The following is a 13,590-nucleotide window of genomic DNA, read 5'->3' on the forward strand; positions in this document are numbered from 1 at the left end:
GGGATCCAAGACAGTGGATAAATGCTTCTGGAAATAGCCTAGCAGTATTTTCAGAACTGCACTACTTTAAGTCACTAACACTGTAACAATATTAACTTGTCATTGCTCTTGCAAGATACCTTCTATTTTATAATAGAAATAATGCTAAATTACTGAACAGACTCTCATGACCTTAACCACGTGTAAGTCCCTAAACACTGACAAGCCTATTAAAAATGAACACCAACAAAAGCTGGTTTGTGCTTCACTGTAAAACTGGGAGCTCTGGACTGCCAAGTTGGCAACATTCAATAGGAGAAGACCAATAGTCCTGTTGGTGTCTTGAGGAGACTTCATGATAGGAACCAAAAAGCAGCTGACCCCTGCCTCAGATGATTACTCTGCAAATTACTTTAAACACCAGGAGAACCAGGTACAAAAACTGAGCAACATGGCAAAAAATGCTGCAATGCCACGTTAGGGAGATGGATGCTAATCACTTCCCAAACTTTCTCCATTCTTTCACATATTAACTAAACAGGAAGACACCCTGAATACCAGAAGAGACTCTCCAAAGACACGTTAGGAACTGTCACTGCACAGTGTGGATTACAGAAACAATCCTTACCCACAGCAGAAAGCAGCAATTAGAAGCCTCAATACTATACCACAAAACTCTTACAAGATCATGCCAAGTTACGAAATCCCAACTTGTCAACAAGTTCACATAGGCTACAGTTTTACATTTTGTTCTTCCTGACACCAGCTTCTGTGAGGGAGATCCAAATCACAAGGTATGGATTATGTTCTCAATCTTCTTATTACAAAACGGATTTGAAGCCATGTAATTTGGAAAATGCTGTTTTTGCAGGCATCAAACCAAGGGAAGAAATCTGAGAAATGTTTAATGTTTTCAGTCAAACACTGTCTGAAGACATGGCTTTCTTGATGCCATCAATGTTACCAACACAACCTTTTACAGAATTCTTTTCCTGGGGCAGCAATCATCACATTAACCCATCTGCAAGGCTTAAGGTGCTCAGCTGCCAAATACATGAGAGTGGCTAAGCCAAAAAGAAAGCACAGAAAGGACTGCAAAATTTCTCAGTTATGCCTGCATCTTTTCCTAGGAAGACTGCATTCTCTAGTCATGCTTTGTTTATCTCACATTTTACTCTCTGCAACCACTGATATGAGTCACGCCTGAAGTTTTCTGGTCTCTAAAAATGCCACAACTGCACACTTTAAATCCACAGCTAATTATTCTCAAGTTTCTCTAAAGATACTTTAAAAGGGAGAGTTCAACAACTCATATGGGTGAAGAGACAGCTTGCCTGGGCATGTACCAAAAGCAAATGCTAGGATTTCATTAAAGTAGGGGGAAGGAAGATGGAAGAGTAGCTAATCTCGCCTATTGGCAAAGTCAGCCTTTCAAATGCAAACCATGTGCAACCAACTTCACTGCTGTCTTCCCAAGATTGCAGAGTAGCTCCCTAAATACCTTAGGTGCTCCTCCTCCCTCTTGAAGCAAAAACATAGCGGCAAAAACCTTTAACAGTGCCAGGGCAAAACAAAGCAGGGGCACTTTTTTCTAGGATCTCTTCCTACACCATCTAAACTTACTTTGGATTTCTATTTGAATGTGTTTGTGACAGATACATAAAGTAAACAGAGACAGAAAGACTCAGGGAAGGAAAGAAAAGCAGGAGCTAGGGGAGCCAGCCAACAAACATGAAAGGTTCCATGAATTAAAAATACATAGTAGACAGAAAATTGTTTGCACCACTAAATGGTAAGTGCAGTTGAAAACAATGTTTCTACTCTCTTCACTTAAAATATTCTGTATTTCTTTATGGATCTGCAGGGGAAAACAAAACAACCTCCCCTTCAAGGATCACACTGTTTGAAAAAATGATTTTGTATTTTTTAAATGAACAACAGAAAAAGAAAAAAATAAACCAATCAACTACAAATTCCCACCACCCCCAAACCAAAACCAAAACCACAAAAAAACACTTACCCATCTTTTGTCTGATCCACCACACCTGCAAGGAGTTGTACAGTGCTTGCATTAGGCAAACCATCTCCAATTATCTTCAAGTACCGTGTGACAAAGTCATTAGGAGACATGAAGAATTCTCCATTCTTCTCCACACTTGCATACTGTTAAGTGAATACAATATTTAGTGCCACACGTTCTTCTCCAGGCATTTATCACCACCACCCATAGTCCCCAATCCCAAGGCGGCCTCTGTTACAGCAGATGACAGTTCTGCTCCAGTGAACCTACAGCCTAGACCCAAATAGGAAAGAGTAAGAGGAGAGTACTGAAGCAGCTGAAGGCTCAGCTTCCCAGACAATGAATGGCAGACATAGGATTTTTGGATTACCATGTCAACAATTTGTTCACGGTAATCTAGAAATGTTCCATAGCACCGAATATGTTTCTGAAGTAGAAGCACAAGTACATTTGCAACCAGGTATGTGGCATCTCAGGCCCACTGAAACTCTGACAGCATATCTTATCTATGTGAAATGACTCCTTCTTTAGCCATTCTACTTCAGGATGAGAAGGCAGGGCTGGTGACACCCGGAAATGCCAGGGCAGCAAATGATCCCCCAGGAATGTCCACCTGGGGGTGCTGTATTGGAGAACTCTACTGCATCACCTCCAGCCATGGAGCTTTCTCCTTTAGGAAAGGAGAGCCTACAGGTACTTCTCCTTGGCTGAAGTGCTGAAAGGAGGCCAAAGAATAGCATTTGCAGAAAAATATAACAGCAAACCACGAATTTTGACAGTTTAGCACACTGCAGAAATAAGAAAAGAATTCTGACACCTGCCATACAGTATCCCTGCTTTACACACAGACTAGCATACTACTCCAGAAAACAGCTATTGACAGACCCAAGCAGATTTGCTTCCAGGGGAAGCCTCCAGTAATATGTTACAAATAAAAGTAATATTAACATTTTTGAAGATAATATCTAAATAAATAAATAAATAAATAAAATTCCCTTTGTTACCACCTCTACCCTCAATTTTTTAACTCCTCATTTTCTGAAGAAGGTCAAATTTGAAATCAACCCTAAAGAATGTATTTTAAGAAAAGAAAAAGGATAATGACAATCATTAAGAGGAACAGAAATCCCAGGCAAGATTTGTAGAACCATATGCTAGCTTTAAGGGAAACAGATCTATCTTGGGATAACAAATACACACTGAGAACAGGAAAGAAACTGCTAATTTCTGTTTTTAAATTTTTTTAGGCAGTGTAGGATGATAAACTATCATAGCATCTCCCCACAGAGTATTATCCACACTAAAGTAATAAATAAATTAGATGTCTATTGCTGTTTTGTAGTGTACTTCAAGCACATGTTTTATTTCACATTACTGTGGCTCTGCTGAGGGACAAAAACTGCCAGTTTTTATTTCATACTGGAGCCTGCAGCATACTGTTATACCTGCTGTAGGCATATAACTCTCAGAGGGATGCCAAAGTGTTATAGTAAGTAGATTATTTTCTTCTAGTGCTATAGAAATACCATTTTCAGGTACAGCAATATCTTCAAGAAACAAGGCTTCAGAGGAGCAAGCCTAACAAAACATAACTCGCTTTGGCATCTATATATTGGATAGTGCTAAAGGATTCCTGTTTCAATAACACATGCTTGCTAGCTGCTACACTGCAAGGAATTTTGAATTGTATACTTTTATAAGAACTAACAGATCAATTGATTTCAATGTAATCATTTGCAGAAAGACAGAATCCTTCAAAATCCCAGCCTCAGAAACTTTTAACACAGCTGCTATTGAGAAACAAATCAAATAAGTCAGACAGCCTATGCTTCTACATTTCTTTTTTCATCCAGTCTAACCCCCTGCTAGGGCACTCAATAACAGAAAACAGCACAAGGTTTCAGTGTCCCCCTGTTTCTTGTCATTGTGATTTACTCAAGTGTATTTGAAATCCAATCACGTACTCTATACTACATATAGAAAATGACCTTGAAAAATGTCAGCTTGATCACTTTGACTAAAATCTAATCTCTTAGAGATTATGTTAGAAGACTTAGAAGAAGTACTCTTGGAAATTATCATAACAAAAATAAAGAAAACATCAATTCCATTTGTTTTGGAGGAGCAGCATTTAAAAATTCGTTCTTTACAATTTTATTTTCCCCCACTTTGACAATTATACCCACAGAGAATTTGATATTATATATAGTACTTAATAGCTTTTTGGCAACTTATTTACACACTTTTTATATAGTCAAGTAATAACAAGTTTAACCACATTTAAAGTAAGATTTGCAAACATATTGGGGATTTGACATACTAAATATGCTAAAAGTTGACTGCAATGCACTGCATTTAAACTGATAATTTCACATTTATTTCTACACTGTGGGTACCATCCCTAAACAGCAATCACATTTTTAAATTCTTAATTGAAGTAGGAAAGAATAGTTGTCAAATTATTTTGTAAGTGAACATTCCACAGTCTGCACAAGCAACTGTATTGGCTTCACCACTTAAAATAGCCTGGAGAAGCTTAATTAACACTCTGGGCATCACTCATCTGTAGACCATGAACAACATAACACATTTACTCATCATTTTTGCCTTCTTGGGAGTAAGCAGCATGACAATGCTGCATTACACTGAACAAAACATTTAGCTCCTATTTCATTACTTCTTTACTGGGATCTCCTTTTTAGTGGAAGGGAAAGCAAAAGGAAGAAAAAGAAGTCAGAGGTGGCATTTCGTGTGCTAAACTACAACGCATTCAATCCACCAAATCAGGTGATTGAGGGAGCTACAATCTTCAGAAATTTAAGAGATTAATATCCACTATTCTCATCAAACCAACCAACCAGCTTCCCCACTCTCCAACTGAGGATCACCTCAGCTCAGAAGGGACTGGGTTTCTCTCTAGTGTGTTTATTTCCTTCCTCAATGCTACTGTCTTCTCAGGTCAGTGGTCTACTCCCTGTCTGCTTTTTCTGCTGCTATGCTCCTTCCTGCTCTTCAAGTATTCCACTGTAAACCACATAACCCCTTCTTTTGCAAGGGTCTGTTTGCTCTCCTGACAGATACAAGTTCCAGGACTTAAGAAGTTAAATCCTGACTTTCTCAACTGAAAATCTCATTTTAGAGCTATAAATACTGACAGTATATAATAAAACTATAAATACAGGCAATATACATTGTGACACCTACACATATGGTTAATAATAGCTCACAAGGGACAATGGAAAAAATACCAAGAACTACACTGAGAGTGGGGCATGATGCTGGAGAGCAAAGATGGAGGGAAGAAACTGGAAAGGTATGAGCTGTCTCAAGCCCTCAACACCTCCACAGAAATAATTTAGATACAACAGCTCCCTAATAGCACTGTGCCATCTACCTCATACTTATTCTTCAGAACCACAAATTTTTCTACTCTTTTTTTTTATACCAGAATACAAAACTTACCCAGATAGTGGACTAATGAATCTTAGGAAGGCTACACATAGTTATTTAAATTTAGGAAATGGTTCAAAGAAAGCCAGTTTCACAAAATCACTGAATAGTTTGGGTTGGAAAAGACTTTAAAGATCACCTAGTTCCAACCTCCCTGCCATAGGCACATACATGTCCCATTAGACCAGGTTACTCAAAGCCCCATCTAATCTGGCCTTGAACACTTCCAGGGATGGGGCATTCACAACTCCTCTGGATAAGCTATTCTGGGGACTTACCAACCTCACAGTAAGAGTTTCTTCCTTACTTCCTTAACCTAAACCTACTCTTTTTCAGTTTAAAGTCATTCCCCCTTGTCCTACCACTACACGTTCTTGTAAGATGTCCCTATACTTGTGAAATGTCCCTCTCCAGATTATTTGTAGGCTCCCTTGAGGTACTGAAAGGCTGCAGTAAAATCTCCCTGGAGCCATCTCTTCTCCAGGCTGAACAATCTCAATTCTCAGTCTGTCTTCATAGCAAAGGTGCTCCAGCACTCTGATCATCTTTTTTTGTGACCCTCCTCTGGACTAGCTCCAACAGGTTCACATCCTTCTTATCTTGAGAGTCCCAGAGCTGGATGCAGCAATGCAGGTGGGGTCTCACAAGAACGGAGCAGCGTTGGAGAATCAGCTCCCACTCTTGAGCAAAACACTAAAGCACATTTCTCTCAAGTATATAAGCAAGCACCTGAGTCTTTACTTGCATGCTTTCCACAGCAGACCAACAAAGAAAGAATTTCAGCTAAATAATAAATATGGCCAGCACTTCACATGGTGATCTTCCCAACAGTTCTACAAATAACAGAAGCAGAGATAATCCTAAGGAAGAAAGGATGGCAAGGATAGAAGAAGAAAGTTTACCAAATCATTTAACAGTAAGGTATCTACATGAACATTTTTACCACATGTAAGAACAATAGTGAAACTCCTACCACATTCTCTGAACAATATGGGTTTTTTCTAAGATAGCAATACTTCTTCTGAGTCAATACAATAATCACTCAGGAATATATCTGACTTCTTGGTGAGCATTGTTCAATTCTGATAATGGTATTTAAGTCTAACATGGTAATAATACAGTGAATGATTAATGGTTGGAAAAAAAACTATCAAGAGTTGTATGCTGCAATAAAGGAGCAAAAGATATGAAAAATTTAAGCAGAGAGAGTAAAATATTTACTTTACACATACCTTCAAAAATATTGCTTTCAACTCAGCTGGATCAGCTCTTTTGGTTAGAGCCACCTACAAGTAAATACAATTACATTAATATGTATAGCTTACACAAAAGGTGTCAAAGTGTCATTTAAAAACAAGAACACAAACAACAGAACAAGTGATGAAAATAAATGTTCACCTTAGATAAATCAGGCACAGCTTTAGTTGGCCACGCTCATTTTATCCATTTCACACTTACATAAGGTTATTCAATATTTTTGTTCTGCTTTCGTTATGCAACCCTGCAACTCTTAAACAAGCACACATTAACAAGTCATAAAGATATTCAAGAATCACATCTCTATAGCATACCTCTCTGCTGGGATTCAGCATTATACTATCTTTACCACAGATTTTTTACACTTCTAGCACCTTTCACCCAAAGATTTCAGAGTGCCATACACAGTCCGTAAGTGATAAAAGGCAAGAATGAAATACTCAGACTCACAAACTTGTTCAAGAAAGCAGCTCCATAAAAAACTGAATTTCAATGTAACTATTTGGCTTATTACACCATTATAAACTTAAAGTGTAGATCTTTTTAATGAGATTAATTCAGAAAGCAGTATCTAGAGTATCTAAATTTTTCTGCAGATCAAATTAGTAAAGTCCAAACTAAAATGTAAGTTGTATTTATCACCACAAGCCCAAATTAATTTTTTTTCAGAACACTGAATCAAAAAATATTAACCCACTATGGAGTAAGTTCATCAGTATTATCCTGGTTGATATACCATACAATCCTTTTGCTGCTTTTGGCAGCAAGTGGATGCGTCCCCTCAGCCTGTGCCTACTAGAGTTTCCCTTTCCTTCTTCAAGCTACCTTGATAAAATCTTGCTTGCTAACATAATAACCCTCATCTGACAAGTCAATTCAGAACATCCATCTATTCCAAATAATAAAAAAAAAAATCTTTGCAAGCAAACACAGATTTTCAAAAAAATTGTGTGGGATTTTCAAAAAAATTCCAAAGGGAATAAACAGCCAAAGGACAAGACACACAATCTTACCCTCATTTAATTAAACATCAGAAATGTTATCAATAAAATACTACTTTACTTTCCTAACTCTTTTTAGCAATGGTAGAGTGTAAAGGCAAATGTGACCCCAAGTGCATTTCTGGAACCATACTGGCCTACTGCAGAAAATAGAAGGAGTCTGTGTAAATCTGTACAACAGCATCATATCCTCACACATACACTTAATGACAAATCTTCAGTAAGTTTGTCCTCACCCTAGATGGTGTAAAAACACAACAAAAAACCCCACAAAAACATGCAAAAAACCCCCCAAAAACCAAACCAAAACCCAGAATATTTTAAGAAAAGTGTATGATTACAGTTTCTTACAAAATTCTATAAGTTTTCTAAAAGGGAAAAACCACATCTATGCTCAACTGACAAAGTCCACAGCTGGAGTCCCAATCCTGTGTCTACATAGAAATCTGTGTGAAAGCATTGCAAAAAAATCAAAGCGTAGTTGTGAAGCTAAGAATATAGAAACATGTGTTTTCTAAAATGCAAACTGTCCTAAATATAATCACTGTGAGCACAGATTTAATTTAACCTGTTTGTAAAAATCTGATAGTCTAGAGCAAATGGGAACTCTGTGGAATGAAAAAAAAAGCAGCATTTCTATGCTGCTTCAGTCCAGAACCCTGCCACTATACAAGCAAAGGAAAGACACTTCAAACACCTTTAGCTAGTAAATATAAATCAGTATCATATTTTATCTGTCTTAAAGTTCAAATTTTATACTGTCAGAGAAAGCTAAGCCTAAAGAAACTAAGGGAGGAAAAAAAGGAAAAGATACATGAACTTACACTATTTTCCTTTAATTTCACTGACATTAACAATTCTGAGAAACTTGGGAGATGTGCTCACAGTCCAGCTACCATTTTTCAGCCCCCTTCTGATTACGGGGGAATTTGAGTGGTGTTTTTTACCGTCAATACTGAAAGATAGGTTGAAGCTGGTTAGGTCAATGAATGGCACAGAAGAACTGCAGACTGGGAGCCCCAGCAGTGGCTGCATACCACAGCTTTTCTCCATTTCCCACAGTCTACTTCCTCATTTTTCCATTCCGCAGCAAACAGAAGAGGAAAGGCACGGTTAACACCATGTCACATCTACCAATGTGCTTTCTGAAAGGTGTATCTGATCCCAATTGAAGAAAAGAGCCTCTATTACATTACATGAGAACTTCAGGAAGACTGATGTTAATGCAGCCATACCAGTGACTAAGAGAAGCATTTTATTCAGCTTTTCATCCATACCCAGCTATAGGCAAGGCTGAAGCTGCACACACAGCCATAAAAACTGATCCTGATGACAGGTGTTACTAGAAGATTCCCACTCTAGAAAAGGTCAAAATATTACTTTCCATACCATTCTGTAAATAGTTATGTCATCAGTTGAAAGGCAAAGTAACCTGATGCCAACAAGACTGCAAGCTGACAGGTAGCATGCTTAATGAAAAGTGACCCACAGACGAAAGCTGCTTCTCCATCAGTCAGCTCAGGTGATATGTACTGACTCTCACATAACTGGGTTCGGGTGATGCGTTTTGATACTGGAAAGACTTCTCCATTTTACTTCCATCTTTTCTCCATAAAGATAAAATCAGCTACGAGCTGGAAGGCCCTAACACCTCTCTAGCGGCATGAGAAGGCGTTTGATAAAGGAGATCTGAGTGAAATAATGTTGCTATTGCTCTTTAAAAAAAAATAATATGTAACAGATACACCTAAAACAGCACCTTCTATTAAGTAAGGTTCAGTGAAGAACGCCCTCCAACAAACAACATTTGTTATTAAAAAGCCCAGGAGACAACAGAGTACATCAACTGAAGTGCAGGACTATAATCAAGTTAGAACGCTCTACAGGGAAGACTGGGATCATGTATAGAAAATATCAGCAGGGATTTTCATTCCTAAGGAAGACACCTGAAAGTCTTTAGCAACATACTGCGTGTACATGGGAGTTATAATATATATGAAGAATGAAATAGAACAGGCAGTATAAGAACTGCACTTAAAATGCTGAGGCCCTCCCATTAGCAACAACACTCAACAAAGAGTGCACAGAGAAAAGGAAAGTTCTGTGAGAGACAGTAACACAGATTGATTTGCATGCTGGAGCTCATCATATCTTCAGACTCCCTTGCACCTTGACCATAATTTCAGCCTATTTTCTCCAGCAGCCCTCTTTTCTCCTTATTGACTTATCCTCAATTTACAGAGACATGCATTTTCAGTCTCACTTCCATACTCAAAATTAAATGCAGAGTCTTTCCATAAAAATATAACTGTAAGACACAAGAAAACAGAATCCACTGGGAGTCAAAGAAGATTATATTACATTTCCAACCAATTCTATTAATATATTTGTCATACACAAGATAGAAGAAACATGTTGTGAAAGATTGCATGGTATCAAAAGACACAAAAAGATTAATAACATGGTGTGCTCCATCCAGTAAAGAACAACAACATGGGTGGGAAAGAAAGAAAAAGGGCAGTAGGAAAATCATAATTAATGTCAATATAACATCAATCTAATGGCAAAAATATAATATCTGATCTTCTCACCTTTACAGCAAAGATCATTTTGGTAGCCACAGTCTGAACAGAATAGAAAGGTGATTATGATCCAGGAATACTTGGGAATCGCTACAATATTCTAGAAAGTTTATTGCAACAACAGCAAGGCCTAACCCAAGACAAAGAGATAATACTCTTTCTTTCTTTTGGTTTAGTCTGAATACAATTCAGATGTGAAGGAAAAACAGAGGTAAGGTTGCCCCCCCAGACCTCAGTATCTTTAAAACCTCCTGACACCGAGCAGGTAAGATGCTGGAGAGCTGTCCTTCTCCAAGCAGAGAGCCAGAGCTGTGGCAGAGCTGACAGTGGTGAGCTCGGTCTGCTCAGTTCTAGAGAACACCATCTACAGACACATACAGAGAAAAGATGTTTGATGAAAGGCTCAACAAGTGATCACATGCTCCAGTAACTTGTGTTGAAATTAAGATTATTTTTCAGAAGTTCATCCATTCTTAAACACAACTGAAGAATGCAATGTATTTCATACCACTAAAAGACCCCAAATTAAAATTGAAACCTTATGTCTTGTAGGGGTATTCTTTTATTTCATCACAAGTTATTGAGTCCACCTGTAAGACTCAAACACATGTGGCCCAGTTTATGTAAGAGGTCAGATTAGATCATTGTAATATTTCCTTCTGGCTAAAAGTATACATATACACTTCAAATGTGCAACTCCAAAAGAGATCAAACTGGGGTCTGACCTTACATTCTTGTTTAAATGAGTGACTGGAATATCGGAAACGAGTCAAAGCACAGTTACTGGCCAAGTCTGAATTCAGACCAGAAACCCATTAATTATTATGCTAAGACAATATTCCAGTTTTTATTTTAATACAACTAACCTGTTCATGTAGATGAGAATCATCTTTCTTCTCTATTTAGACATACATAATCATTCTCCTAACCTAGCACTTTCCTTGGTCACTTTCCATCATCACACCCATATCCTAAGTTACAAGTGTTCTGCATCAGCCTCTGTGCAGGGCATTGCCTCTTGTTTCAGCTGCCTCAATAAGCATTTTCTGTCAGTCCAATATACATATTGTCACCTCAGCAAAAGAACTGCCATTCCTTCTACAGTAAAAGAACTTGACTGTGATCTACAGTGGAAAGTGAACTATGCAGAACATTACAAGGGAGATTTCAAGCAAGATGTGTGGACCAGCTCACCAAGCAGAGAATCAGACAACTGCAAGGAGAGCTGGCATTGAACGCAGATCAAAAACCTTCTCAACAAACCTCCTTAACAATAAACCGAGTATTTCTCCTAGAAAAATACAGTTCAGATAGCATTTGGCATATCTGCCCAAAGGCTTAGGCTAAGAAGAACTGCAAGAGACATTGGTAACTACCAAGCAGGTAGGTACATCCAGCCTGATCAGTCTGAGCACAGTCTTTCTTTTCTAAAAACAGTTCTGATCCACTCAGTCAAACATTTCAACTACACTTCGCAAAAGTCTAACCCTACACTAAGCATTCCTTTGTCTAATAACACCTAGCAAAGTTAAGATAAATGAATGCTATTAACAATAAAGAATCTTCTGTAGGATCTTTTCATACCATATAGACTGGTTGAGAATGAAGAGATGCAGAACAAGCACTATTGAAACTAGACAGTTGTGCTGAGTCTACCCCACACACTGGTGAAGCAAAATGAATTTGTTAGCTAACAAAGACAGCATATCTCAAGCAAAGCTATTCACATCCATCTTCACTTCATCATAATTATAATCTCTGGGCAATTCCCAGTCTTCTGCACCATGGGAGGTGGAAGCCTCACTTCCCCCCGGTGAATCAAAGCTAACAAACCTACTTTATTGTGCAATTACCTTCTAGCTTTGATCCTACTTTCAAAGTCCCAGAGCAAATGCAGGTGGCTTGTTCATAAGATGGTTCTCATACAAGAAGACTCCCAATGAACCATAGTATTTTTGCACACAAACTCATCAGGGCCCAACACCAATTATATACACACAGGAATATCCTTGTCCAGTTTGTCCAATACTTCCAAGTAGGTACAGAAACCAAGGTGGGAGTAGTACATATCTCAAGAAAAACTGCTACAAGAATTTCCAAGATTAGCTAATCAATGCTATGTAAAAATACGTTTAGAGTGTGTACTTCTACAATTTTTGTACCTAAAGACCTGGAAAACAGAAAGACAGTAAAACTATCTCAATACAAAGGTAAAAATAGCTAGGCATTGCCACTGGTTAGTGAAAGCATTTAAGTAAAGGAAAAAGCACCATACTGTAGCCAACACAAACCACACCAAACTTTAAGCACTTATCAGAAAATGGAGTTAGGAACAAACTGGACTATTTGTAGTCAGCCTCCAGACTAGGACAAGGATACAACAGCTATCATTCCTGCCACAAAAATTGATGCACTACACCACAGTAAGAAACTGAACCTGAAAATGTAAACTTTGTTAAAAACAGAAACTTTTTTCACTTTTCATGTTACTATCACAAAAATCCCAGTTCTCCAATCACTATCTATCCATCTGTTACCATACTGTGACTGTAACTTCTCTCTCAAAGTAATATTCCCTATTGTCTCATAGCTCTTCTGCAACACATTTTTACTCAGGACAGAGATCCAGAGATACATAAGTGAGACACATTGTGGTGGCCATTATGCAACGTTAATATGTTCCTGTGTATCTCAGCAAACCAGAGCTCACCACTCACTTGAAGAATTTAATAATTCTACATAAGATATATTAGAGGTCCTTCAATTAAAAAGTTTATTTTCAAAGGAGCTCCTGAGAATGGTCAAGTGACATTTTTTATCCACTCATGGGTATGTTTCAAAAATACCCACTCCCCCTCATCATAGATGGATGAGGTTATAGACCTCATGAGGTTAATGCTGCTATTTACTTCCTTACACCTTTCAGAAACGGAGTCATATCTAAGAATTATGAACCTGATAAAACATATTTGGTGGCTATCTCAGTCCAGATTAGACTTTCCTTTTTGATTCTCCCAGGGCATGTTTTGTTACAACAATAATGCTAATGTACAACCAGTGTGCTGACCATAAGCTCTTGACATCAACATGAGGCATCAACTGCCTCATGTCCGTCTTTCAAAACAGTCATCCCAGTTCCAGCAATTTGTCTTCTAGAGGCTTACATCTAGCAGAAAAACATTCATCTCACCCAAAGAAGCAAAGGATAGAAAAATTCTCCAGTGTAACAACTGCAAGATTGAAAGCAGTTTCTGCAGAAAGCAGACAGTGAAGATACTGAATGACACTGTTATCATTCAAA

The 13,590-nt window shown here is 38.0% G+C and overlaps 1 protein-coding gene across 5 annotated transcripts in view; it reads right to left on the reverse strand.

Moving 5' to 3' along the window:
• Window positions 1-13,590, reverse strand: part of SLC25A13 (solute carrier family 25 member 13) — a 99,470-nt gene that overhangs the window by 68,844 nt on the left and 17,036 nt on the right. For 4 of the 5 annotated variants that reach the window (XM_054644545.2, XM_077175128.1, XM_054644554.2 and 1 more), the window contains 2 exons: window positions 6,682-6,735; window positions 2,000-2,142 (listed from right to left, as the gene is read on the reverse strand). In XM_054644545.2, the coding sequence (XP_054500520.1) occupies window positions 2,000-2,142; window positions 6,682-6,735 (197 nt within the window). Of the gene's footprint in view, window positions 1-1,999; window positions 2,143-6,681; window positions 6,736-6,847; window positions 6,959-13,590 lie in introns of all 5 variants that reach the window. The other variant, XM_077175132.1, reaches the window with a different exon arrangement.

This window comes from Agelaius phoeniceus, chromosome 1 (genome assembly GCF_051311805.1).
Source record: "Agelaius phoeniceus isolate bAgePho1 chromosome 1, bAgePho1.hap1, whole genome shotgun sequence".
NCBI classification, from domain to species: Eukaryota; Metazoa; Chordata; class Aves; order Passeriformes; family Icteridae; genus Agelaius; species Agelaius phoeniceus.